This window comes from Pyrus communis, chromosome 9 (genome assembly GCF_963583255.1).
Source record: "Pyrus communis chromosome 9, drPyrComm1.1, whole genome shotgun sequence".
In the NCBI taxonomy this organism is placed as follows: domain Eukaryota; kingdom Viridiplantae; phylum Streptophyta; class Magnoliopsida; order Rosales; family Rosaceae; genus Pyrus; species Pyrus communis.
The window spans coordinates 1,033,090-1,058,709 of NC_084811.1; the positions used below are offsets into that span (position 1 = coordinate 1,033,090).

The 25,620-nt window shown below is 39.1% G+C and overlaps 3 protein-coding genes across 5 annotated transcripts; 2 read left to right on the forward strand and 1 right to left on the reverse strand.

Moving 5' to 3' along the window:
* Window positions 1-5,914: 5,914 nt before the first annotated feature.
* On the reverse strand, window positions 5,915-11,920 carry LOC137744880 (serine/threonine protein phosphatase 2A regulatory subunit B''beta-like). The gene is made up of 13 exons (XM_068484690.1): window positions 11,514-11,920; window positions 10,698-10,940; window positions 10,429-10,534; window positions 10,255-10,354; window positions 9,658-9,763; window positions 9,400-9,490; window positions 9,057-9,198; window positions 8,706-8,853; window positions 8,391-8,500; window positions 7,562-7,718; window positions 7,147-7,272; window positions 6,889-7,039; window positions 5,915-6,424 (listed from the first exon to the last, which is right to left on the reverse strand). Exons 1-12 carry the CDS (start codon window positions 11,670-11,672, stop codon window positions 6,899-6,901), a joined length of 1,629 nt encoding a protein of 542 aa, XP_068340791.1. The 5' UTR covers window positions 11,673-11,920; the 3' UTR covers window positions 5,915-6,424; window positions 6,889-6,898.
* Window positions 11,921-12,112: 192 nt separating this feature from the next.
* Window positions 12,113-16,682, forward strand: LOC137745302 (uncharacterized). 3 transcript variants are annotated; one of them, XM_068485235.1, is made up of 9 exons: window positions 12,113-12,288; window positions 12,840-13,208; window positions 13,844-13,972; window positions 14,132-14,234; window positions 14,315-14,345; window positions 14,959-15,242; window positions 15,350-15,423; window positions 15,699-16,018; window positions 16,092-16,682. In XM_068485235.1, exons 1-3 carry the CDS (start codon window positions 12,200-12,202, stop codon window positions 13,893-13,895), a joined length of 510 nt encoding a protein of 169 aa, XP_068341336.1. In that variant the 5' UTR covers window positions 12,113-12,199; the 3' UTR covers window positions 13,896-13,972; window positions 14,132-14,234; window positions 14,315-14,345; window positions 14,959-15,242; window positions 15,350-15,423; window positions 15,699-16,018; window positions 16,092-16,682. The 3 variants fall into 3 exon arrangements, with proteins under 3 accessions (XP_068341336.1, XP_068341335.1, XP_068341337.1); XM_068485234.1 differs by having other exon boundaries at window positions 16,399-16,682; XM_068485236.1 differs by having other exon boundaries at window positions 15,699-16,682.
* A 1,303-nt stretch (window positions 16,683-17,985) lies between these two features.
* Window positions 17,986-25,227, forward strand: LOC137745770 (disease resistance protein RUN1-like). Its single transcript, XM_068485779.1, has 6 exons — window positions 17,986-18,854; window positions 19,217-19,424; window positions 22,178-23,056; window positions 23,176-23,454; window positions 23,560-24,396; window positions 24,497-25,227. Exons 1-6 carry the CDS (start codon window positions 18,049-18,051, stop codon window positions 25,145-25,147), a joined length of 3,660 nt encoding a protein of 1,219 aa, XP_068341880.1. The 5' UTR covers window positions 17,986-18,048; the 3' UTR covers window positions 25,148-25,227.
* The last annotated feature ends 393 nt before the right edge of the window (window positions 25,228-25,620 follow it).

The following is a 25,620-nucleotide window of genomic DNA, read 5'->3' on the forward strand; positions in this document are numbered from 1 at the left end:
GATAGACTAAGCAGTATTTTTAATGCAAGTGGCCCTTTACCATAGTGGTGGCAAAATGTTGAGCCATTGCATGACGGCGTGGATTCAAACTCCATCACTGACTAATCTAACAATGACAAAAAAAAAAAAAAAAAAAATCAAGAACAACCTACCACTTACTTAATGAGTGGTTTTGGCTGCAAAAATTAATAAAACAAGAACAAATTAATAGGCCAAGAAATAAGGGACTTCTTGTATTATCTTCCACACGCATGTACACTAGAATGTATGAAGATATTTTAAAATTTTGGAAGATTTTATATAATTCTATACTCATTTAAGTTTTTGGGTCTTAAAAGGACCACCGACAGTTTGCTATGTTATAGTTGCCATCTTAGTTATTTTCATGAGATTGCATCGCCAACTTATTTTAATTAGGAATTTAGGAGGATAATTGTCACATCCCAGCCTGGGTTTCCATCACATCTCGGGTTCGACTTCACTATAACATGATATTGTCTGTTTTGGGCCCGACGACACCATCATGGTTTTGTTTCTGGGAACTGACACGAGAATTTCCCATTAGGCCACCCATCATAGGATTGCTCTTGCGTGCTACTCGCTTAACTTTAGAGTTCCTACAGAACCCGAAGCCAGTGAGCTCCCAAAAGGCCTCGTGCTAGGTAGAGATGAGAATATACATATAGGGCTTACATGATTCATTCCCCCTAGACGATGTGGGATGTTACAATCCACCCCTCTTAGGGGCTCGACGTCCTCCTCGGCATACTTCTGACCAGGGATTGGCTCTGATACCAAATGACCACTGACAATTTGCTATGTTATAGTTGCCATCTTAGTTATTTTCATGAGATTGCATCGCCAACTTATTTTAATTAGGAATTTAGGAGGATAATTGTCACATCCCAACCCGGGTCCCCATCACATCTTGGGCTCGATTCCACCGTAACACGATATTGTCCGCTTTGGGCCCCGACGACGCCCTCATGGTTTTGTTTCTAGGAACTCACACGAAAACTTCCTATTTGGCCACCCATCATGGGATTGCTCTTGTGCGCTACTCGCTTAACTTTGGAGTTACTAAGTCAGTGAGCTCCCAAAAGGCCTCATGCTAGGTAAAGATGAGAATATACATATAAGGCTTACATGATCCATTTCCCTAGGCGATGTGAGATGTTACAATCCACCCCCTTTAGGAGCCCGACGTCCTCATCGGCACACTTCCGGCCAGGGATTGGCTCTGATACCAAATTGTCACATCCCGGCCCCCACCACATCCCAGGTTCGACTCCACCGTAGCACGATATTGTCCGTTTTGTACCCCGACCATGCCCTCACGATTTTGTTTCTTGCTTTTGGGAACTCATACGAGAACTTCCCACTGGGTCACCCATCATGGAATTGCTCTCGCGCGCTGCTCACTTAACTTTGGAGTCAGTGAGCTCTCAAAATGCCTCGTGCTAGGTAGAGATGAAAATATACATGTAAAGCTTACATGATCTATTCCCTTGGACGATGTGTGATGTTACAATAATGAGGAGCCAATCCATTCCTCACGTGAGATCTGATTGGCTGGCTACTTTAAAAACGGTATCCCAATGCTTTTCATTGGCAACCAATAAGTAATTTTGAGTTAGTTTGGTTATAAAATAATTTTAATTTATTTCTTATTGGAAGAATAAATGCTTAATTAAAGAAAATATTCACATACTACATGCGCGTGTGTGTGTATATATATATTATGTACTATTATAGACAAAATAACTAATTAATCATATGACCGTAATGTCAGAAATTTAACGTAAATAGATAAATATAATTATATGGCATTTGTATATGTGAGAAATTTCGAACACCGGAAACTTTAAATTTAATTCTATGCCATGACATTCATCTTCAAAATGACAGTTTTATTTGTAAGAATATTTGCTAAACAAATAAAGAGACTTTCTTTTGCCTTAGCTTCTTGTGTGTACAGACTTGATATTCTATTTATCTTTTATGCCTTTTTTTTTTAAAACACAAAAAGCTGTTCCTATTTTATTTTTGATAGCTTCTTTTTTGTACTTTATTACTAAGGTTTTGGCCCTTGGGGACCATAATGAATATATATATATATATATATATATATATATATAGAGAGAGAGAGAGAGAGAGAGAGAGAGAGAGAGAGAGAGAGAGAGAGCTTTAAGGGAAGAAACCTCTATTTTTTTTTTTATAAAAATAATAATTAGTTGTGGGGTCCGCACCATATCGAACTTCAACGATCCGAACCGTCTATTTTTTAAGTTGCACCTCATAGATCACTTTTGCCAAATATTAGCCAAATCAGAAATATTTAATACATCTAATTGGGTTAAAAAAAATTAACGAATACTTTGTTATATAAGTAACAATGAAATTTTATCTTGATAAATAAATAGGCAAATAATTTCGGATTGAATTGAATTTTTACAAGGATGATCTATGAATTGAGACTTACAAAATAAACAGTTCGGATTATTGATGTTCAATTAATAATGAACCCCACACCTAATTAAAACATGTAGATTTCCTTGCATAAAGGGCCTATATATACACATATCCTCTGTATGTGAGCCAGGCCGCATGATTTCATTGCTAGTGGATACATGCATGTCCCTTCATGCTCCTCATCTACTTCTCTAAAAACTCTCCGAGTCCATGGGGTGCCATAGCTATTGCTGCTCTCCCTTCTTTTTCTGTGATCGTACATGCATTGGCCTCTCTAAACCAGCCATGCATGCATGCCGCATGGTGGTGGTATAACACGTACATATATGTGTATTATTATATGATCCCCGTCAGTGATAACTAACTGAATCTGCATCCTTTCCTTTTTGATCTTTCAGAGTGAAAGCCCCCACACTTGGCCATGGAAACAAATTAAACTAAAGAAATTGGCACTTACCGATCTGATCAGAATAATCTGATGATCGAGGTCACCCTCCACCTGCAACTGCAAAATTTATATACTTCAATTAATATTCTTAGTTTGGAGAATAGTAACACATACGTGTATATGTACAACTGGTGACAAACAAGATTTTATCCAGCTCTAATAATCATATATATATACACACACACACACACAGATACACACATAAAGTTATACAAGCTACTGTCATTTGGATACCCCATGCTTTGAGATTAAAATAATAAATACAAATTTATGTATAGGAACATGGTACGAATAGTGGACTGATGTTATGATGACTACCATCCTACCTATGTTCCTTTGTACGTAAGGTGAAAAGCCATAATTTCTGTTTGTTAGATAGATCAAGAAATGATATACTTTTGTACTGATAAAACCTTGTAATACAAGTAAAAAATGATAAAACCTAGGAAGGCCTACTAACGCTTCGGTTAAAAGATGCAATTACGGGACAGAGGTTCAAGACCGAAGAGGTAGACTTAGGAAGACTTTGGAAGAGACTCAAAAGACTTAGAGTACTTGGATCTAATGGAAAAAGTGACACAGAACCGAGCGCAATGGCGTTCTAGGATTCATATAGCCGATCCCATTTAGTGAGAAAAGGCTTTGTTGTTGTTGTTGTTGTTGGTGTATGGTGGATTGCAAACGTACAATCATACTCTGATAATTACATATAACTAACGAATAATGATTTAAAAACTACATCGATTGCATTGGTTGAGTATTGAGTATCAAGGCATCATATGATCAGCAAGTTCAACTGCATTCTCAAGTTCGGCATCAGCTTCGCATGCAGCATCACATCCTTGTGGATGGTCTCCTTGCACTTCAAATAGAAAACTCTTCTTCTCCTGACAGTTCCGATTGGTATGGTCGCTGCTCCCCAAAGGACAGGACTCTGCCTTATTTTCCAAATGAAAAGCCAAGGGTTGAAGCACCCCAACCGGGGCTATGGAACCAGCACGATTCGAGCATTCTGGAAATTGAAAGAATCATGTAGAATGAAACAGTTACAACGTAAATGATATAAACTTACAACAAAGAGAGGGCAGTCCAGTGTCAATGTTTCATATTCCCCTCCTTCGCCGCACACGTTAATCCCATACAACCTGCCAAAGAATGGAAGATTAACCAACAGATTTTTGGATTATATATGCTCAATAAACAATCAATGATGGTAATATCATGTACTGGAGAAATTTTGGTTTAAGGGGGTTGGTCAGAGAAAACATACTCTTCCAACTTATTCAATAGGGTTGCAAGAATGCTATTCCTTCGCCCAAGTGCTTTGAGGGATCCAACCCCATGGCAGCAGCCTACGATATACTTCCATCCATAAACCCCGGAGCCTTAAATTATTTTTTGGAAATTACTACAACATAGTAGGCAATTATATATGAAAATTTCTTAGAGCTGAAAATTTACAAAGGTTAATGCTTGTAAGAACACTTGTAAATATTCAGCTTTACTAATGAACATGTTCTTACCGGTAAGAACATGTGTAAATTTTTAGCTCTACTAAAAATCAGATTTTGACGTCTCCATACTGAAGAAGAATGGTGACAAATGTGCCGTTGAGGGTAACCAAGAATCAAAATCTGAAAATGGTAAGATAGCTGGTAATATACATTTCAAGTATTGTGATCTTTCAGCTGATGGAATTTTTTCTTGAAAACCTTCTTAACCTTGGGTTTCTTGCAGTTGAGGCGAAAGAAGTAGATGCTGTTATTAGTAATGTGGACACTTTACAGGGTTCCGGCAGGATTCAGCCCGATCGATTCATCAGTACCTCCTGTTAAAAGACCTTCAGATAGCTGTCAATCAGGTAATCATGGGAACCATAAAAGGTACTTAGTCATCACTGAAGTTTTCAGCGAATGAAAGAGTTGATGGAACTAACATCGCTGTAGCTGGGAGAAAAGCAAGCAAGACTAAGAGAATGAGAGGCCCCGAGATCTCTGCTGTTAAGACTGGGGAGCATGTTGATCATGTACGTGATAATGAATCTATCTGCTCTTCAATTTCTGGATACAGATATGACTTTTGTGGATAGTTTTGGTCATTCATTCGTAAACATGTTATCTTGTTCTATTATAAATACCATTTCCTCGATCGGTAATCTCTGCGTGAACTATATCTGCATATATTTTTCATTCAGATGCGTTTAGGGGTCTGATCTAGAGAAAATATTGGACGGAATCTCTTTTGATTTGATCGCACTCACTCTTTTGCTAACGAGCCAGTGCAGTCGTCCGCTGTGCGCATGTTCCAGTTCTTCCTACACTTTTGCACTCACATAAACTGCTTTTCCAACTACATGTAGGGGGGCAGAATCTGCTTTGAATGCCACTATTAAGGATCCAATATTTCATAGGGTCAGGGATGTTGCCCCAAACAAGGTATTACAATTTGGAAATATTTATAGCTCCACAGATGCACAAATATGCTTTCATGATACTTACCTTCTTCTCATCTTTGATTCATCTCACATGCAATGTTTTGCTTACGCTTATTCTGAGCTCGGAAGGAAGAAAGCACTTCTTGGCCTCCTTTTTTTTTTTTGGGTCGGATTTATCATTCTGTTAAGGGTTTTTATCACAAATGTAAGCCCTTGATTTGTTGGTTTACACTTAAAACGCTGCTTGTACGAAATTTTGAGAAAAGTTGAGGCAAAATTCTCCAATTCTTCCATAGCACGCAAGCGTTTTCACATCGACCATTCACTCTTGCTTGGGTTTTCGCTCGGTTTTGGGAGAATGGCTTGTAATGGGATGAAAAGGAGGTGAAGAAAACCGAGCGAAAACCCACTTTTCTTGAGAGATATCACATTATCAACCCATCGGGTGGCACTCTGAAGCAACAAGGGTAAATTCTACGAAAGAAATCGATTGCATCCACTCAGAATATCAGGTCAATATCTTACTAGTTCGTGCAATACGACGAACAAATGCGAAAAGATTATAAACCATGAATATCAATTGATAGTAACCAAAATCCGAACCAAAATTGCTTGACAAAGAAAGTTTGACACAACCTAATGAATTTTACAAATGAAAGTAGGCCAACAACCAATCATTATGACAAAATAAATTAAGAAAACCTTAAATAAGTGATATCTTACAACTTGAGGTAACAAATTGAACTAAAAGGAGAGAGCTTGAGTGTTACGGATGTTATCATCATTCAACTGGCAGTGGTTAATCATGAGCAGACAGCGATTCTGAATGCTACGGTTTGATGTAACGGCCTTCCATTCTGACCCATCATTTGTTCAATTCATGCACGCGTGGACCAGAATTCATTTTACTGCTGGAAAAAGGTACCTTGACACCACCAAGTTCAGAATTTACCCTTAACAAAAGTGCAGGTGTCTGCACTACAACAGCTCGTTCGATATACTAATTCTATGAGTCGTCAGTTCTGTTGATTGCCAGTTTAAAGAAGAAACTGAAAATACCTACCCTATTCCTGCAAAGACAGACAAATGCACAGGTGGAATTTCCATAGGCAACGGAGACGAGAAAAATAAATTGTGCAAAAAACAATAAACAACTTGTAGCCATGCAAAATTCATGCGATGAGTGTGGGACTTAGTATTGGTGTCTCAGATAGTATCTCAAGAACCAAATATAACATAAGTAAACATCCATTACCGCATGAAGTCAAACAACAGAGCTTCGTCATACATGCCTACAAGTTGTTTATGCAAACTAGATTAAAAGTATTGACGAGATTTTAGCATCTGCATCTATTGTAATTTTCATTTGTTTCCACTACATGATATGCAGAGTCTAAGAAACTGAGGTTAATAACATGTTTTAAATCATTTACTCATCAGCCCATCGTAGGAATGTAATAAAATAAAATGGAACGGTTAATAAGTTAAAATAAAGCTATGCCATATTTATTGACTTCAAACCTAGGTAGGTTACCTGAGTTGAATCAAAAGGGAGCCTCTAGTGATTCGTCCCAAACTTCGGCACTTCCATTGGAGGCATCTTCAACATCTTCTTCCATTGAAAGTCTGATGTATTCTCTATGTGCAAATCGATCCCACTCTGTCAAGGTTGGATTCTCACGTTCCTGTAAACATCAGCAAGGCTGTTACCAGCAATAGAAATGCAATCCACTACATGTTTATCTGGAATCTTCAAACTTCAAATGATAAGAGGAAAAACTGTTCTATGTACCTGACGAATGAGAAATGGATCACGAGTTTCGAAGGCCATGAACTTGTTAAGGTTGAAAAGGATATTGAAAACACTTCCTGAAAGTTTACAGCCTTTCAGATCATGGAGTGTGATATAGCTATCATTCTGCAATAACAACGCTTCATGTCAACCACAGTAAAACTATATCTAACAGACTGCAGAGCATTCCATTCTTTTAAACAATTTTCTTGGGGCAATAAACCTCGGAGGATGCTTATTTCCAGGATGTTACATGCCAGCAACATAATCATCAATTAAGGAAGAGGGGTTACAATTTATTCCAATAAGGACTACTTGACCTTGACCTTGTACTTTTAGGTTTTGTTTAAAAAAATTCAGTTTAATCCAAAAAAGAAAAGATAACAGTAAAAGGCTCCAGTCAAAAAAGGCAAACCTCTGGTCCAATCATGTCAATTATCTGGCACAAAATATCCTCAAACAGAACAGGTTCTTGGGCCATGCATTCCATTCTATGCAATTGCTCCTCATAAAAGAATTGCAGTTCATTCCGCGTCAAAATTCCATTTCCATCCAAATCTATGCACTTGAACCTAACATGAACAATGTAGTGTCACAGCTACTACACAATTGATAGAATAACTAACTGTGTAAGGGTAAATCAAGTAGATCCCTCCATCCACCACTTAGTAAACTGAGGTTGCACATTCAAATACACTTAATTGAAGCCTCAAATATCGATCTGTGTCCCATCCCAAAGTCAAATCTGATCAAAACCTAACAAGAACAATGAATCTTCCGAACTGCCTCTGAAAGCAGGACATAGTAACGGTTTTATTTAAAAAGTTTTCAGGGAAAAAGTTATCAGTACTCTACATGAAGTATAAATAACAAAGTTTCCACCTAATAATTCTTGTATACAATTATTATGCAACTGATTTCACACATCCCATGATTAATTTAATCTTTATTTTTTTTCAGAAATAAATCACGATTAGTTCCTGACTAGCCTAATTCTTGTTAATGCATGGCTGACTTTAAATGAATGTTGAATCAACGAGGCTGATTCAAAAATTAATACAACAATGTGGAAACCCATTTTTGCATATTCTGTAATCTTTCCATTTTTTCTGTCGAACTACCCAGCACATATGTTCCACTTGGACGTCTATCTTATATTGCTGCATTACCCATAATTACACTTGACCACTACATCTTGAGAAGCAAGTTACTGACTGAAAAAAAGATAAGAGGTAAAGATATACCAGAACTCAAGGCTAGGCGGAGAAGATTTATCCTCCTCTGAGAGAATGAAGTTGACAAAATCTTGATATCCCATCTTTCCTTCAACCTTGCTAGTAAACTTTCTTGCGACCTGAGAAGCCAAAAATAAACTCATTAAATACATAATCGAGAATGCATGTCTGTGTCAGGGAGGGAGGGAGGGAAGGATAGAGAGAGAGAGAGAGAGAGAGAGAGAGAGAGAGAGAGAGAGAGAGAGAGAGAGAGAGATCAAGGATTAACCTTTTATTGAAAGAATCTTTTTCTTAAAATTGGTAAACAAAAGCTTCATGACAAACCTGGGAAAATATTCTGTCAACAATCCGGTAGGTAAGTGCATGGTTACCATATCTGATCAGGTTCTCTTTATCGATCAGAAAATCATGATCTGTATCCAGCTCCCAAAACTTGCAGTATATCACATAAAAGTGCTCATAAGAGAAGTACCTGTAACAGATTATATAAGAAAGAAAAAGTTAGAACAAAAGTCACTGATATCACATATCATACATAAACATGCAGTAAGGAACACACTCTTGCAAACTATTCCAGATTGTGTGAAAGAAAACAGGCATAATGATCCCTAATTTTAATGGCCAGACCCTATAGTCTATAGTAACACAGACTAAGTCTGTATCCAGAATCTTTACCTCAAAACCTTGTTGATGTCCTCTTCTTCATCTGCATGTTGCATTGCATCAATCAAGTTTCCACGCTTTAACTCCCTGAGTGTGAGATGACCGTTCCCAGATCTATTTATGTAGTAAAATATTCTGTATATTACAGTTTCAGCTGGACCATTTGCAATAATATCTCAAGTTAACGTGTGCATCATGTGAAAGGAATTGCTTCAATCATAACCAGAATAAAAATGCAACACCAAAACAGCATAAGTGAGAGGAAGGGAGAGAAGAAAGGAGGGGGAGAGAGGGGATTGGAAACTCTACAAACTTATGGTATTAAGAAAAGGCTGATTGTAGGTGGAGAACAAACCATATCTTTCCTGAAACTCATGCGTGCTCTGTAAGAACTCCAACCCTGGATGAGTTGCCAAAAGTTCTCGAAGGACAGGTTTAAAGTCATCCTGTTATGAAGCAGGAACAGGATTTAGATACTCGTTACTGCAGCAAATGTACTAATTATAATAATCAACATTGCATTTAATGGTATGATGATTTTGTAGAGATATCAGGTTGTACACAAATTTGTAATAAACATAAAAGACGGAAAGAAATAAAGCAAAACAAAAACCTGAGTGAGATATTTGAGATCTGGTTGCTTTAAGATCGAATAGATCTGAGTAGCTACATCCATCGTCAACATGTTTCCACCAACCCAATAATCAATAAATGTTTCCCTACAAACAAATTAGTAGGAAAAAGTAAGAGCATGGTTTGCAAAGGAAACAACCGAGCTTCAATAACAAGAGAATTAACAAGTCCAGAGGAAAGTAAAACTAAGGAACTTTCTTTGGTAAAGAAAGAACCAAAGAAACAAAATATGACTAGAGCAGGGGCCACCCAGAATTTATAGTCAGGTGAGGTCACAACATTAGTTAAACCAAGAGTTGGCTACAAGTCAGCTCAGAAAAAAAAAAATAGCCTCCAGGAAAGCTACTTGACCCCTTCTCCGCAATCAACCCTTATAATCCACTTCAGACAGAAAGATTCATGCACCTTAAAGTGGGGTAATAGAGTTGGTGAACAAGAATCGAGACATTTTAAAAGTAGAGGAAAATAGTTGTGGTTACATAAGATAAACCACAGCAAGGAAAGATATTGAAAGGGGTGGGGATAACAACTTCGAAACTACACCCTTTCACAAGCAATGACAAAAAGTGAATATTACCTTGTTACAAATCCAGTGCTGTTAGCATCAATCTTTCTGAAAAGAGATGTGGAGAAGAATGAGGGCAGCTTGCAGATATCCTTAGCAACTGATTTAAATTCTGATACACCAAGGAGACAGTTAAATGCTAATTCTAGTTGTACAACACAAACTCATATCTTAAGTATATCTCACCATGAATCTGCAGTCCGTCTGAGTTGCCAGAGAAAAACTGATTGATTCTAAATAAGCATTGATCTTTTAGTTCATTTGGAGGCGGGCGACCATTTAGAAAGTAAAACTGCAAGTGGCACAAAATCCAAGTTACAAAAAATAACCTACCTTTCCCTCTAATTAAAGAAAACCATTACAGCTAGATAGTTCAAATGACAAATACAACGCATAACAAAATAAATAAAAAATAGTGCCACCTTATTGCCGAAAAGGATTAGGATTTGTCAAACCTGAGGTATCACTTCTTTAACTGGTTCGCTAACTACTTTCAGGGGAGAACCTAAATGAGAAGGACCAATCCTCTGTTTCATAATGCGAGGGGATCCAGATGAACTTCTTGGTGACAGTGGTGGTGCACTGCCTGCTGGAAACATAGAAGGCAAAGTACTTCCTGCAGTGGCATGTGGACTAGAAGAATTTCCCTGAACATTCAGGGGCCTACCTGCCTTTGCTTCAGTTAGCAGTTGTGTCACCTGCAACCATAAAGTAGGGAAAATGAAAAAACTGTCATGCATCAGAAAAGATGAAACAATATGTAGTATGTAAATCATAGGTATCCTAATTAAATAAACTTTTGCATTTCCAACAACTAATTACAAATTTGTAACTACTTTAAGGCATTAGGTAATTTCGAACATTGCTAACAATTTACAATTTTCATCCCTTTTTCCATACTGAAATGTGCCCTTTAATGCTTCATTAATCGCAATGTCATCATTTCCGAACAAATTCAATACCATGGGCAGGAAAATCAATATATACTAAAATCAACTCAGCATCATTATTTCTTAGCTCTCATGCTGTTTTCACAGGCTAGAACAAACAGATATACACATCCATGCAAATTATGTGTATCCCAAAACATACACACATGAAAAAACACAGAAAATTTTCATTCAACAGCTAAAAACAAAGCTCACCAAAATTCAAAAACCAAAAAATGCACCCATAAAACCGTCGAAACCCAAGAAGATGCACAACCAAAACAACGCGAAAACACGAAAAATTTCAAATTTTGAAGACAAAACATTTGGGTTTTCAAGTACCAGGCGATTAGTATCGGGAAGCGAAAGCCACTGCTCGAACAGCGACTCGACGTAGCTCGGATTCGATTTGAGGGCCAAAGGGGACACCTCATTGAGCTGCAACAGCTCGGCGTCAAACGACGCCGCATCCACCACGATTTCCATAGTATCGAGACGCATATACAGATCACGGAACCCTAGATTCGGAAATTCGAATCCCCCAAACGCTTTCCTTTCTATTATAATATTCGTTTCAAATCAATGCCTTTTTGCCCGATTGGAAAAAAAAAAAAGGTGAGATTTGAAGTGGAAGAAACCTCAGATCCTTGAGGAATTGGAGTGTTTGGCGAGAGAGAAAACGGGGGAGAAAGTGAGGGAAAATGAGAGAAAATCCTTCGTCGATTGATGCTCAGAGGGGAGAGAGAGGGAGGGAGAGAGAGAGAATAGCCATAGCAGCTCCAAAATTTTATACAAGAAAAGAAAGTCGAAGAAGGGTGTATACGTGTCAGTGTGACATTGGCCCGAAACTGAATCATCTACGGCCAGCATCATTACTTTTTCCTGCAACTTATTGCAACAACGAATAAAAAACTTCCCCGTAGTTCTTTTTTAATTAATTTACCATTTTGTTCCAACATCGTATAAAGCTGTCATTTTCCCTCGGGTTTTCTTTTCCCTTGGATTTTCTCGGGAAACAAACAGAAAATATGGAAGGAGAGGAGCTGCGTCGTTCCGAAGCGGACACGGTTGATCTTCTGAATCAATTCGAACGTATCTTGGAATCCGATCCCCAAATGTAAGTCATTCGTACTTGTATGTTAGTAGATAATCAGTGATTGCAGGTTTAGCTTCTCTGTTTTCAGTAAAGACGCAGACTTTGTGTTTGATGAAATGCCCCATGGAGTTTTGTATACATAGGTTTTATTCGTGCTTGGTTGGTGTACCTTCACAAAGTGTAATTTCGGTGTCGAAAAGTACAGATATTTGATCCCAAATGGATTGATCCATGCGTGTGTAAAAGTCACAGCTTGGTTTTACTTGGATTTGATATTTTTTGGAAAATGTCCATTCAGTTTTAGTTCAAATTCAAAATGTTGATTCAGTGTTCGTTCATTACTGTTACTGAATCTGGAATTTCGATAAATGTCCAAGTATGCCGTATTCTTATGCTGAAAGTTTTTGAATTGTGTGTGTGTGTGTGTGTAATTATGAGTGCATTATAATTTTGTGTCGAGGTGTTCCCTTTTTTTATTTTTTTTTATTTTGGAAGGGTTCTCAGTTATGTTTTCGGAATATGTAGTAATTCCATCGTCTTATATATTGTTCTTTCCTCTTGATTGAACCCAGAGATGAAGTGGGATTTCTTCACCCGTCCCAGTTTTCGAAGCTGAATAAAGAGGCAGGCCATTCCTCACCCTCATCTGATGACAGTACTGTGCTGCACTCAGCTGATGGCAACTCAGTTTTTTGGAATAGGGATCATAAGTTGGGGATTTCAACGCAAGTTCTTTTTCCGTTATATGAGGCCGCTAAGCATGCGTTTATGGCAGCAAGTAGACAATATAAGGCACTTAACAGCAAATCAAATGTATCTGGGGATGAGAAGTCTTTGTATGTGTCGTTATCCTTGGATAATAGTTTTGAAAGTGACGTCATGAAGCATAGCGGGGCGCTTTTGTTGCCAAGTAGTGATTTAGGCACTGCATGGCATTCCAGGTTTTCCCCCTTTTCATTTTCGGTTCTGTAGTACTTTTTCCTCTCTCTTATACTTGTTCTAACATAATTGTTTTAAAATAGTAGCAGATATGCATGTGAAGCAACAGTCCTTAGTAGCGTCATGTTCTTTGGTTTCCTGATATGGAGATTCATCTATCTTCCTCTAGAGTTTTTGATGTGCAATTATTTACTATAATTATATATCAATAATTTTGGATCTTCTTGATCTTGTCTGCTTTTCAATTTATGTCATCATGTCATGACACCAACTTGATCTAGTGTATGTGACGCAGGAAGCTCGTTGTGTCACAGAAGCATAAGCTCTCAGCATTTTTGGATAAACAACATGTGTGGTTAATTGTTTTGCCATCTTTGTTGTCATTTTTATTCTTTCTATGCATGTTTGTGGTTGCAATTTAACAACTGATTGTAGAAACTTTTGTCTTTGTATGTTGATGCTTCTTAATAGTGGTGGTGCCGTGCATATTCTTGGTTAAATTAATCGAGTACATCCGTAATTTGGAATAGTTCTTTTCTGAATTGGCAAGAATTTTTTCAGTCGAGGAGATTGTTGGATATTCTGCTAATTGGATCAACGGAAGTGACAGCCAGTGATTGGTGGTATCTTTTGGCAGGATTACAAGGACCTTGTTGCGGATGGGATTCAAACAGAACCTTTCAACTTGATTAACGAGGAGAGGGAAGAAGGTTATTTTAATGCAGATGGAAAGTATATTACATATGCCATTAAAAATGAAGTCAAGGTAAACATGTTTATCATTTTTGGCAATAAGCATGTTTATAATTCTTGGGTAGTTAATGCTAGAGTGTTTATCGGACAATTAGGTTCTTGGAGGTTACTGATGATTTAGAGCATAAAATATGTTTTATACTGAAGCTTTCATCTCTCTGATTAAATTCAGTTGAATTAAGTAATTCAGTCGATTACTTAATTCGGTAAAAGAGACAACCAAAGAACAACGTGGAGGTGGAGTCAAATACAAAATCATAGAATCAGAAACTAAGGTAATCTTTATGCATTTCGTTTGATTTGTTTGAATAGGATGATTTATAACTGTTTCAATATTATGCTTCTTTGTATGCAGATTACCATATGTATTTGAGAGCACGGCTGATGTAAGTTCTCTCTTTAAGCCTCTATCTCTCTGTGCATCGATCTGTTTTCTGTCAATTTTATTCTTCTGTATGCATTATGTTTAACCAAAGGTTCCTAATCTTTTATTTATGAGTGTGCGTTGCTTGGTCTCCAATGATTATTTATATTTTCCGAGAGTATAATGGGAGGAAAAATCCATTCAACCTCCACCAAATTGTAGGGAATCCAACTAAGATGCTTAAGTGATTTTTTTTCAGCATGATAAATGTTTAAGGTTAAGGTTTGAAAATTGCAGATTTATAAACTACGAGTAGAGTATCCGGGCAATATAGTCATTTCTTAATGGGCAATGAATAATTAAGGTTTGAAATCGAAAAGTAGATTGCAAATGTCGTTCGAGATGAAAAACGTACAGGAACGTTAGTTCTTAGCATATGTGAAACATATGTGAATTTTAATCACAAAGTGCAGTTGTACTCGAAACTGAGAGAGTGGCGTTTAATTGTTCTCCTATGGGATGTGGTTGATCTTACCCTTTATATGTTTAATATTATATATGCTTAGTTGAGTTATTTTTTCCTTTTGGGATTCAAGGCCATACACTATTGATCCCTCAAATTTTTTGCCATGAAGCAAAATGTGGTGACTCACGCAGACAGCTGACTCCTTTTCAATAGAAAGGAATAGCCAAACTAACCCAGCTGGGAAATAACGTTCACCAATCACTGTCTTCGCACTTTTACTTAAGTGAATACATTGTTGTTCATTCTGGCCGTCTTTCCAAGATCAAGCCCCTTGCTTAGTTGGATAAAATTTGCATCCTTAGTTGTGCCGTATCGACATGTTTGGATTTTTGGGTGCCCCTCTCATGTAGCAAAACGAAAAATTTTCTTCAGTTGCTCTTTATTGGCCTCACTGTAAGTTTGGACAAACTTTGTTGATCCCATATTCTTTATTCTAATAAATTGCATTTATTTTCTCTTCCGTATTCGTACTGATACATGCATGATCTTGGCTACTGAAGGTGCAAGATTTCTGGGGCGCCAATGAGTATTGGGGTGGAGTCGGTGGACTTGAATCCCAAGACATTTGACAAAGGTATATATAATTTTTCCCCATTTTGATTGGTTTAACAGGTAGTTTAGTGGGAAAACCTAGAAATAGATTTTTGCTTATAACATTCTTTCCCTGGTGATAACTAAGAAATTCGGAGTAAATGGATTTGTGAATTCGAATGACAATGACAAACCAGTGCACGAGATGAAAAATGATTCACTATTCTTATTATGCGTGGGACATGAAGCAACATAGATAGTGAAGTAGTAACTTTGACTTTATTTTTTTATTTTCTTTCTACTTTTCATCTACCCAAGTCTACAATGCACGTGCGACTAAGGAAAAGACCGAGACATCAACCAGTGCAGAAGCTCCTGATAGGACTAATTGCAGACAGCTCTGAAACTACCTCTTCTATTCAAACGCGGAGGAGAGAAACTCCAACACGTTTTGATGCAAAGCAGTTCGTCTCAAATTGCTACTTCCTCAGTTTCTCAAATCTCAACGATCAATCTGCAGTGTCCCTCAAGCGGTTTCTCTCAAACTCTTACGATTTGCATTTTGTTTCTCTCCCTAAACTCTCATCAGACTATCACTGCTCTCTCAGATGAACACTACAAATTTAAGCCTGATGCTGGTATGTGATTTCCACTCCATCTCATCTCTTTTTTCAAATTTTACGGTAATTTTCAAACCTTTTGTACAATCAGGTAAATCTCCATATAATTGAATAATAGCTCCTTCATCAGTTCATTGGCTTTTATGTTTGACTTAAGTAAATGGGAAATCATTAATTGGTATGGATCAAGATATATTTCTTTTGTGTTTTTGGATAATTTAAAGGGATGTGCAAATAGATGGGAACAGTAGAATTCATTTTGATTAAAAAAAAAAGAGAAAATAACCTTGCTGGATTATACTTCTTGGTTGTTTGATGAAGTTCGCACTAAGTTAAATAGATTGACAAATTTAGTTTTTTATATGGAATTCTTACTGATTCCAATTCGTAATATATAGCAAGAGAAAAATCCTGGGCAAAAGGCACCAATTCAACAGCATGGTGGCCAAGAAAAAGGATGGCCATTCCCAAACAAGCAAGACCAGAGATTGAACAGGAAAAATCATAAACACAGCAGATGTGCGGTGCCAACCTTCTGATATGGACATATGTACATTTTTGTATTTGAACGATGAGCAGTTGAAGACTGCCAATCTTTTGATACTATGATTATTTTGAGTACATGATACTATGAACTTATGTACCGGAATTAAGCTTTTATAGCAACTCTATCATTTGAACAGTGAGCAATTGGACACTGCCAACTTTTGATAATTATGAATATTGTCAACCTCTATCTTAGGTATAGAAATCTAGCTTTAATAAATTATGTTTTCTGTATGTACATATTATCAAAACATTTTAAACATCCGCAGCAACGCGCGAGCACTTGCTAGTTTTCATCTAAATCAAAATTTGGTCCAAACCAAATCAAATTTTGCAGTAGGATATTTTCAAACTAGCCCTCTTGTAGTTGTTTTATAACTGGTGTAGTGTACTGGACTGTGTTCCTATAAACTGAAAAATCTCTCATCATTGTGTGAACCATAAGGAACCACAAGTCAACTTACCATGTAGAATTTGGCATTATAGTGGAAAAAAAGAGCACCTCCTATAATTTAGTGTGTAGAACCACAAGTCAATTTACCTAGACTCAAGTCTTCAGTCAACTGCGCCGCGTAGGCGGGTTTATTAATTATAAGAAGAAGAAAGTAGTTCCGGTAGAATAAAAGAAATGTTGAAAACTTGGCATTATTATGAATGCCCACACACACACACACACACACATTGTCAATTCTCATACAGATTGAAATTGACTTTGGGATGCAGGAGATCATATTTTCCAAAAGGGTGCTGTAAATTTTCAATGTATAATTAATGCATCATTGTGTGAACCATAAGGCACTGAGTAGAATTTGACGTTAAAGTGAAATGAAAATGGCGCCTCGTAGAATTTAGGGTGTAGAACCACAAGTCAACTTACCGTGTAGAATTTGGCATTGTAGTGGAAAAAAAGTGCACCTCCTAGAATTTAGGGTGTAGAACCACAAGTCAATTTACCTAGACTCAAGTCTTCAGTCAACTACGCCGCATAGGCGGGTTTATTAATTATAAGAAGAATAAGTAGTTCCAGTAGAATAAAAGAAATGTTGAAAACTTGGCATTATTATGAATGCCCACACACACACACACACATTGTCAATTCCCATGCAGATTGAAATTGACTTTGGGGATGCAAGAGATCACATTTTCCAAAAGCGTGCTGTAAATTTTCAATGTATAATTAATGCATCATTGTGTGAACCATAAGGCACCGCGTAGAATTTGGCGTTAAAGTGGAATGAAAATGGCGCCTCGTTGAATTTAGGGTGTAGAATCACAAGTCAACTTTCCATGTAGAATTTGGCATTATAGTGGAAAAATAGAGCACCTCCTAGAATTTAGGGTGTAAAACCCTAACTCAATTTACCAATACTCAAGTCTTCAGTCAACTACGCCGCCACATAGGCGGATTTATTAATTATAAGAAGAAGAAAGTAGTTCTGGTAGAAAAAAAGAAAATCAATATCGCCAAACAACCTTCAATTTGCCTAAAGAAATTGAAGGCAATGGATAACTGGTCGAGCTTAGGGAAGTTGTTAATTATGGTGCTGGTGTTACTGTCCTACCACTATGCTCATCGCAATTCCGGTCTTGTCTTTGATGTCCTCATCTTCCTCCTCTGCTCTCTCAGCCTCGTCTTTCGCCAAATGAATATCTCCGTCCCTGATAAAACCTTGTCCTCGTCCTCGCCCTCATCCTCATCGTCCTCCTCCACCTCCTCCGCCTCAACCTCATCCTCCTCGTCCTCCTCCACCTCCTCCGCCTCAACCTCATCCTCCTCGTCCTCCTCCACCTCATCCACCTCTTCACCCTCAATCTCATCCTCATCGTCCTCCTCTGCCTCCCCGTCCTTGTCCTCCTTCTCAAAAGGCTCGCTCTACGAAGTGTTCATAAGCTTCAGAGGCGAAGACACACGTAAAAACTTCACGGGCCACCTCCACGAAGCATTGACAAAGGCCGGAATCAACTCCTTTATTGACGACGAACTAAGAAGAGGAGAAGATATAACTACCGAACTTGTGCGGGCAATCCAGGGTTCTAGGATCTCTATCATCGTCTTCTCAAGACGGTATTCCGACTCCAGCTGGTGTCTCGAGGAGCTGGTTAAGATCATGGAGTGTAGAAGAACGCTAGGGCAATTAGTTTTGCCAATATTCTATGACGTTGATCCTTCGCATGTCAGGAAACAGACTAGTAGTTTTGCACAATCGTTTCTTAAACATACAGATGAAAAAAAGGTGGAGAGGTGGAGAGCTGCTCTTACTGAAGCTTCGAATTTGTCTGGCTGGGATCTCAGAAAAACTTTGGACGGGTACTTACTAATTTCTTTTCGTATGAATTAAGGCTTTAACGTACCTTTGCTTATTAATTTGGAATCATGCGATTTCTTAGGCCTATGTAATAAAATCATACAATAAAGCTTAAACTGTTAAGGCTACACTAATCACAGTTGGGAAGCCGCCGCCGACTGGCTGCGGAGGGAAGGGATGCTGGTTTTTTTGTTTGTGTTTCTTATTTAAATTTTAATTGATGTTTGCTAAGTTTAAACACATCACCTCAAAAAAAGATGTCTTAATTAAAATCTCTATTCATGATAAATAATTTTGTGTATTAATTAGTTCAATTTCGTTGTATAACAATCTTTGTTTTGCTTCTCAACTTGACTAATGCCAGGCATGAAGCAAAGTTTATCAGGATGATTACCAATGACGTCACTACGAAGTTGAACAACAAATACTTCGACATAGCGCCCTATCAAGTCGGAATAGATACTCGAGTGCTAGATATTAGTAATTATTTAGGCATCGGAGATTCATATGATGTTCGTGTGATTGGAATTTTGGGCATGGGTGGAATAGGTAAAACAACGATTGCTAAAGCCATTTGTGACATCCCGTCCCGGGATTTTAAAAAACGTACGTGTGAAATTACAATTTTGCCCCTAGTTCGATTTTTGTCACGTTGTGGGTTGTTTGGAGTGTTGGGGCATGTGTTTGGAACCTTACACACTCCCACATACACACTGACACTGCTGTCTCTCTCTCCCTCTGTCTTCTCCCTGTCTTTCTCTCCCCCGAGCTCCCATTGCCACTGTGTACGTACGGACACACACCAAGAACCATTATTGCGTAGCAGATCGAGGAAACCAAGGGTGGAGTTGTGATCGTGAGGTCGAGGGGAGCACGAATATATCCTTTTCAGGTGAGAACATCGACGTTTTCACGTCGATTTCTTAAACTCCGTTTTGAGTACTGTTCATGCAAAGTTTATACATTGAGTTTTAGGGAATTCTGAGCTTGTGGTTGTGTTTGTGAGGTTCCCAGGAGCTTGGGAGTGGCTCGTTGGTTGAATTTGGACGTAAGGATCCTTGGTTGTGGAGTTGGCCGGTTTCGGGAAGCTTGCACAGGTATAATCTAGTGAGTTTTAGACCTTAAAATGTGTTTGGTTGTGTTCTACTAGTTTAGAGCTTTAATTTGGTGCAAGAAACGTGGAAAAAGGTGGAAAAACGAGAGAGTTAGAGCGATTTGCAGGTTTCCGGCGACGGTGCCGGCGACGGCGACGGCGCCGGCGTCGGGGGGCTGGCCGGAGAAGAAGCAGGAATATTCCGTTAAGTTTAACGGAATATTCCTGACGGCAGGGGTTAAGTTTGACGGAATATTCCGTCAGTTTGACGGAATATTCCTGACGGCGTCTGTTGACACCGTCAGTGTGCCTGGCACGTGGCCGCGCGTGGGGGCGCGTGGGTCCGTGCCTGTGCTGGCGCGTGGGGGCGCGTGCGGGGTCCAAAAATTATTTTAAAAATATGGTTGTGATCCTGAGGTTGTGTAGAGCACGTTGGTATATTCATTTGTCCATTTTGAGCAATGTATGAGAAGTTTTTACGAGAAACGGGTTATGTGCTTTAAAATTAACGTTTTTATAGTTGTTTCGCATTTAGGTGACACGTACCCCGAGGACGAGCGTGCACACGCGAGACAGGGGGGCTACGACCCTTCTACATACCAGTGAGTGGGCTTTTGTTTTCCGTATATACCTATATACATTTTTATTCCCAGAAATTGATTTAAAAAGGGTTATTTGCCTTATGCCATGCATGTTATTATTATCGTTTATGCATCGTTGCACGCATTAGTAGTGGCATACATATATATATGCATATTGGGTGCTGTGGACGCACAGGTAAGTGCCAGGTAAGTGGTATTCGCATTTACTTTCAGCAGTTGTTTGAGATGTTTAGAGAGCTCATAACCTGCACCCCGGTGTTAGTGCTCCCGCCCTGAGCAGGGCACAGGCTTTCACGTGATGTTCACCTCTCGCACCTTAGGCTCAGCTTGGATCCAAGCTAGGTGCACAGGCCTGTCGTACAGACCACATTAGGTGGTTCCGACTTGTAGGTGACCCGCGATTATTCGCCCAGGCTTCACGTGATCGTAGCACTTATTTACACCCAGTCCTGTCGTACAGACCACTTTAGGTGGTTCCGACTCGTGGTCAGGTTCAGATATTGAGATTGAGATTAGAGCTCTATATGCAGCCGTACAGGTCACGTTAGGTGACTCCGGCTGCCAGATTACACGATGTTGATAAGATTATACCTGAGCACTTGCATATCTTTATGAGATGTCGGCATGGCATATTATCGAGCATATGGCATATATTTGAGCATGCTTAGCACTTGTACTTGCGTATATATATTTTCTGGGAAGTATACAGGTTTTACGGCGAGGGGTTAGAAAGTATTTTATAAATGGTTTTCGAAAGCTTTGTTTTTGCCCACTCACGCTTTTGTTTTGCGCCCCTCCAGGTTCTAGTTGCTTAGCCGTTGCGGTGGTTTCCCCAGAGGGCTTTTCGGCGTTTCTGACAGACATTCACCCTTGTAGGGTCGCCTTCGGGCATACTACTGTTGTCGTTTTTGTTGGGCTGCTATAGACCTGCTCTGGAATTGTACCGCACATACTAGCACTTATTCTAGTACTTTGTATGCTAGTTTTTAATTATTCGTACATTTTATTACTATTTTATTAGCTTCCGCACGTACACATGGCTACGTCACCTTCGTGTGACGGCCAGCACGCTCCGATCTCGGTCGGGGTGTGTCAGTTTGTGGATTGTAGTATCCCACATCGCCCGTGAGGGCGTGGTCTTTGGGCCTTATATATCCATTGCCAACCTTAAGTTTCAATGAGGCCTTTTGTGGACTCCCTAAGGGGAGAGCAGGCGCTGGCTACGGCTGAGTACCGGTCCACAGAAACAAAAACCGTGCGGTAGCTCTGCCTTCGGGCAGGGAATGCCAAAGCGGACAATATCATTGGAGCTTGAGGGTTGGGATGTGACAATTTGGTATCAGAGCCAGACTCACGGTCGTGGTGTGCCGACGAGGACGTCGGGCTCCCTAAGGGGGGTGGATTGTAGTATCCCACATCGCCCGTGAGGGCGTGGTCTTTGGGCCTTATATATCCATTGCCAACCTTAAGTTTCAATGAGGCCTTTTGTGGACTCCCTAAGGGGAGAGCAGGCGCTGGCTACGGCTGAGTACCGGTCCACAGAAACAAAAACCGTGCGGTAGCTCTGCCTTCGGGCAGGGAATGCCAAAGCGGACAATATCATTGGAGCTTGAGGGTTGGGATGTGACACATTTATAACATATTTTATGAAAGGTTTGAAGGTAAAAGTTTCCTTGAAAAAGTGAGGGAAAAGAAACTAGAAAAATTGCAAAAACAACTTCTTTTCGATATCTTGCAAACCAAGACAAAGGTAAGCAGTGTTGCTGCAGGGACTGCCTTGGTAAGGGAAAGATTTCGAGGCTTAAAGGTACTTGTCATAGTTGATGATGTAGACAATGTGAAGCAGCTACGCGAATTAACTGGAAATTGCCACTCTTTTGGCCCGGGGAGCAGAATCATCATCACAACTAGAAACGAACGTGTGCTAAAAGAAGTTGCAGTTGATAAGATATATCGGGTGAAAGTAATGGACCAAGAAGAAGCTCTTGAGCTCCTAAGTTGGCATGCTTTCAGAAGTAGTAGTTGTCCTAGCCAATATCTTGTGCTTGAAAAAGAAGTTGTCAATTACTGTGGAGGATTGCCGCTGGCTCTTGAAGTTTTAGGATCTACTCTTTTCAAACGAAGTGTAGATGAATGGAAAAGTATATTGGATGAATTGAAAATGATTCCTCGTGGAGAAATTCAAGCACAACTGAAAATAAGCTACGACGGGCTAAATGATAATTACAAGAGGCGGATATTCCTCGATATAGCTTGTTTTTTTATCGGAATGGACAAGAATGATGTCGTGAAAATCTTGGATGGTTGTGGCTTTTATGCAACAACAGGAATCAAGGTCCTCCTTGACCGGTGCCTTGTAACTATTAATAGAGAAAACAAGATTATGATGCATGATTTGCTTCGGGATATGGGCAGAGATATCGTGCATGCAGAAAATCCCGATTTCCCTAGAGAACGGAGTAGATTGTGGCATCCTGAAGATGTAAAAGATGTATTGATAGACAAATCTGTAAGTACTTTCCTAATCAACCTTTATGTTAAACGTGTAAGCATATGTAAGTTAGTAATCTAACTTTTTTTTTCATGCAAAGCCTTCTCTTATTTGGAGTCTGTTTTTTCGGATAGCAGGGAACTGAAAAAATTGAAGGTCTGACTTTGAATTTGCCGAGTCTTAAAGAGACTAGTTTCAGTACTGAGGCGTTTACAAATATGAAGAGACTGAGATTGCTCCAACTAAACTACGTTCGGCTCGCTGGGGGATACCAATATCTTTCCAAAAAATTAAGATGGTTGTGCTGGCATGGATTCCCATTGGAGTTCATACCAGTAGAACTGTGTCAACCAAACATAGTCGCTATCGACATGCAGTACAGCAGCCTCAGACAAGTTCTTTGTGAGTATTCTGGGGTAAGTACAATGAGTAACCTGAACCAAATTAGGAATCATTTTTATGCTCTTTGTATCTTTTTTTTGGATTTAAATTTTTTATTTCAATTTGATTTTTCTTTACAGTTGCTTGATAAGTTAAAGATTCTGAATCTCAGCCACTCCCACGATCTAACACAATCGCCAGACTTTTCGAAATTCCCAAATCTTGAGAAATTGATACTCAAAGACTGTAAGAGGTTGGCTAAAGTTCACAAGTCCATCGGAGATCTCAAGAGTCTTGTGTTGGTGAATTTGAAAGACTGTGAAACGCTTAAGGCTCTTCCGAGGAGTTTCTACAAGTTGAAATCTGTCAAAACTCTTGTTCTCGATGGTTGTTCAAGATTCCAAAGCTTGTCTGAGCACTTGGGAGAAATGGCATCACTGGTCACTCTTCATGCAGATGGAACAACCATAAAAAAAGTACCACATTCGATTGTACAACTAGAGAAGCTCGAGCGCTTATCTTTGAGTAAATTAAAGTGTTCTTTGCAGCTACCTTCCTTAGGAGGTTTACGCTCTTTGACAAGCTTAATTTTGGAGGACAGCAATATAGAGGAAGTGCATAATGATATTGGGAGTAGTCTACCTTGTTTAGTGGAGTTACGTCTAGATGACAATAATTTTGGGAGCCTTCCAAGCCTCAGTAGCCTCTCCAAGCTTTTTATACTATCCTTGAATGGTTGCAGAAACCTTGTCGAGATTACAGATTTACCAAAAAGTTTGGGTTTCCTGCACATGGACGATTGCTCTGCATTCGAAAGGATGCCAGATTTTTCAGGCATGTCGACAACGGTGATTCTCTTTTCCCCGAAACTCATTAAGTTTCCAGGCTTGGATAGTGCGTTTAAATCGGGACTCACACTTTGTATGATAACACACAACAATGTCATAGATTTCCTTCTTAAAGATAGCACGATACAGGTACTCTCTCTCTTCCACACCACCCCACTCCCCTCCCTCCCTCGCAAATATGTGTGTTATGTATGTATTACTCACACAAATCTTGTTCAACATTGTATAGGGATGGACAGGAGGTGGAGCCATGATTCTTGTAGGAAGACAAATTCCTACTTGGTTCAATCATGTCAACGAAGGTACCCAAGTCTCTTTTGAAGTGCCTACGGAAATTGGTTGTAATGCTAAAGCATTGGCTGTGTGCCTGGCTTTTGCTCCTCGTGATTACGTCAGCTCGTGTTATATTTATGTTATTAATCACACCAAGGGTACTAGTTTTTATGTCAATATAGGACATATTTTTCCCTTTGAAGAGATCATTTGGCTGGGAAATTTATCGTTGTCGGAAATTAAGTTCAATTTGGAAGAAAGCGATTTGGTCCATATTATTGCAAATTGTCCGGTGAAGAAAATAGGGGTACGTTTAGTATGCGACAAACTTATGACTTTCGAAGGTTCGTTATTTGATTACCATTATATCCCTTACGAACGGGCCTTAGAAAAAATTTCTACCGAAGTTGTTGATTTTGATGGGGATTATGAAGATGATGATTTTGATGAGGATGATGACAATATGATGAGGATTTTGATGGGGATGAGGAGGAGGATTCGTATGAGGGTGATGAGGAGGAAAGGGTACAAGACGACGATGAGGACCAACAAGGTGCGGAAGGCAATCAGGACCAAAGCTAGGAAACTTTCTGGTTTAATCAGCTAGTTTGCAGATAGAGTCTGTATTTTTTTGCATGCCTTGATCTGTTTTTAATATGTTCTCTCTTTTTGAACTTTCTTGTTTCTGTGGTGGTTTAATTTAACTTTAAGGTTTTTAATATGTTCAGAGAAGACCTCTTCTTCTCCTGTAGTCGCCAACTGTAAGCATCAGCGCATGCCTCCTCCCATCATTCTCTGGGACTTGGCACCCAACTATTGCTTCTATTCACTGCTTTCTCGCCAAGAACCCTTTCTGAGCACCCTGTGCCTTTCCAAACTTCTGAAGAGCAGCCAATGATAGTGGCAGCTAAAAATTATGCTTTAGATTTGACTCTGTTCCAAAATCAACAGGGGCACTCGTATCAATCAATTTCCCCGCACCAGCCGCAGCTTCCAAAGCTGCTGCAGTTGCCGCCATGTCTGCCCGTACTGCTCCCACCACTGATAGTCCTAGATTTTGACCTCCTAATTCCAACCCTC

Excerpts from the sequence above, each read along its gene's own strand:
- LOC137744880 (XM_068484690.1), bottom strand. The coding sequence starts at position 11,672 with ATGCGTCTCGATACTATGGAAATCGTGGTGGATGCGGCGTCGTTTGAC. Across the intron at positions 10,941-11,513 it reads TTCCCGATACTAATCGCCTG|GTGACACAACTGCTAACTGA; the intron begins GTACTTGAAAAC and ends TTATGGTTGCAG. Across the intron at positions 9,199-9,399 it reads TGAGTTTCAGGAAAGATATG|CTGAAACTGTAATATACAGA; the intron begins GTTTGTTCTCCA and ends CAAATGGTCCAG.
- LOC137745302 (XM_068485236.1), top strand. The coding sequence starts at position 12,200 with ATGGAAGGAGAGGAGCTGCGTCGTTCCGAAGCGGACACGGTTGATCTT. Across the intron at positions 12,289-12,839 it reads TTGGAATCCGATCCCCAAAT|AGATGAAGTGGGATTTCTTC; the intron begins GTAAGTCATTCG and ends GATTGAACCCAG. Across the intron at positions 13,209-13,843 it reads GGCACTGCATGGCATTCCAG|GATTACAAGGACCTTGTTGC; the intron begins GTTTTCCCCCTT and ends ATCTTTTGGCAG.
- LOC137745770 (XM_068485779.1), top strand. The coding sequence starts at position 18,049 with ATGGATAACTGGTCGAGCTTAGGGAAGTTGTTAATTATGGTGCTGGTG. Across the intron at positions 19,425-22,177 it reads AAACAACGATTGCTAAAGCC|ATTTATAACATATTTTATGA; the intron begins ATTTGTGACATC and ends GGGATGTGACAC. Across the intron at positions 23,057-23,175 it reads ATGTATTGATAGACAAATCT|GGAACTGAAAAAATTGAAGG; the intron begins GTAAGTACTTTC and ends TTCGGATAGCAG.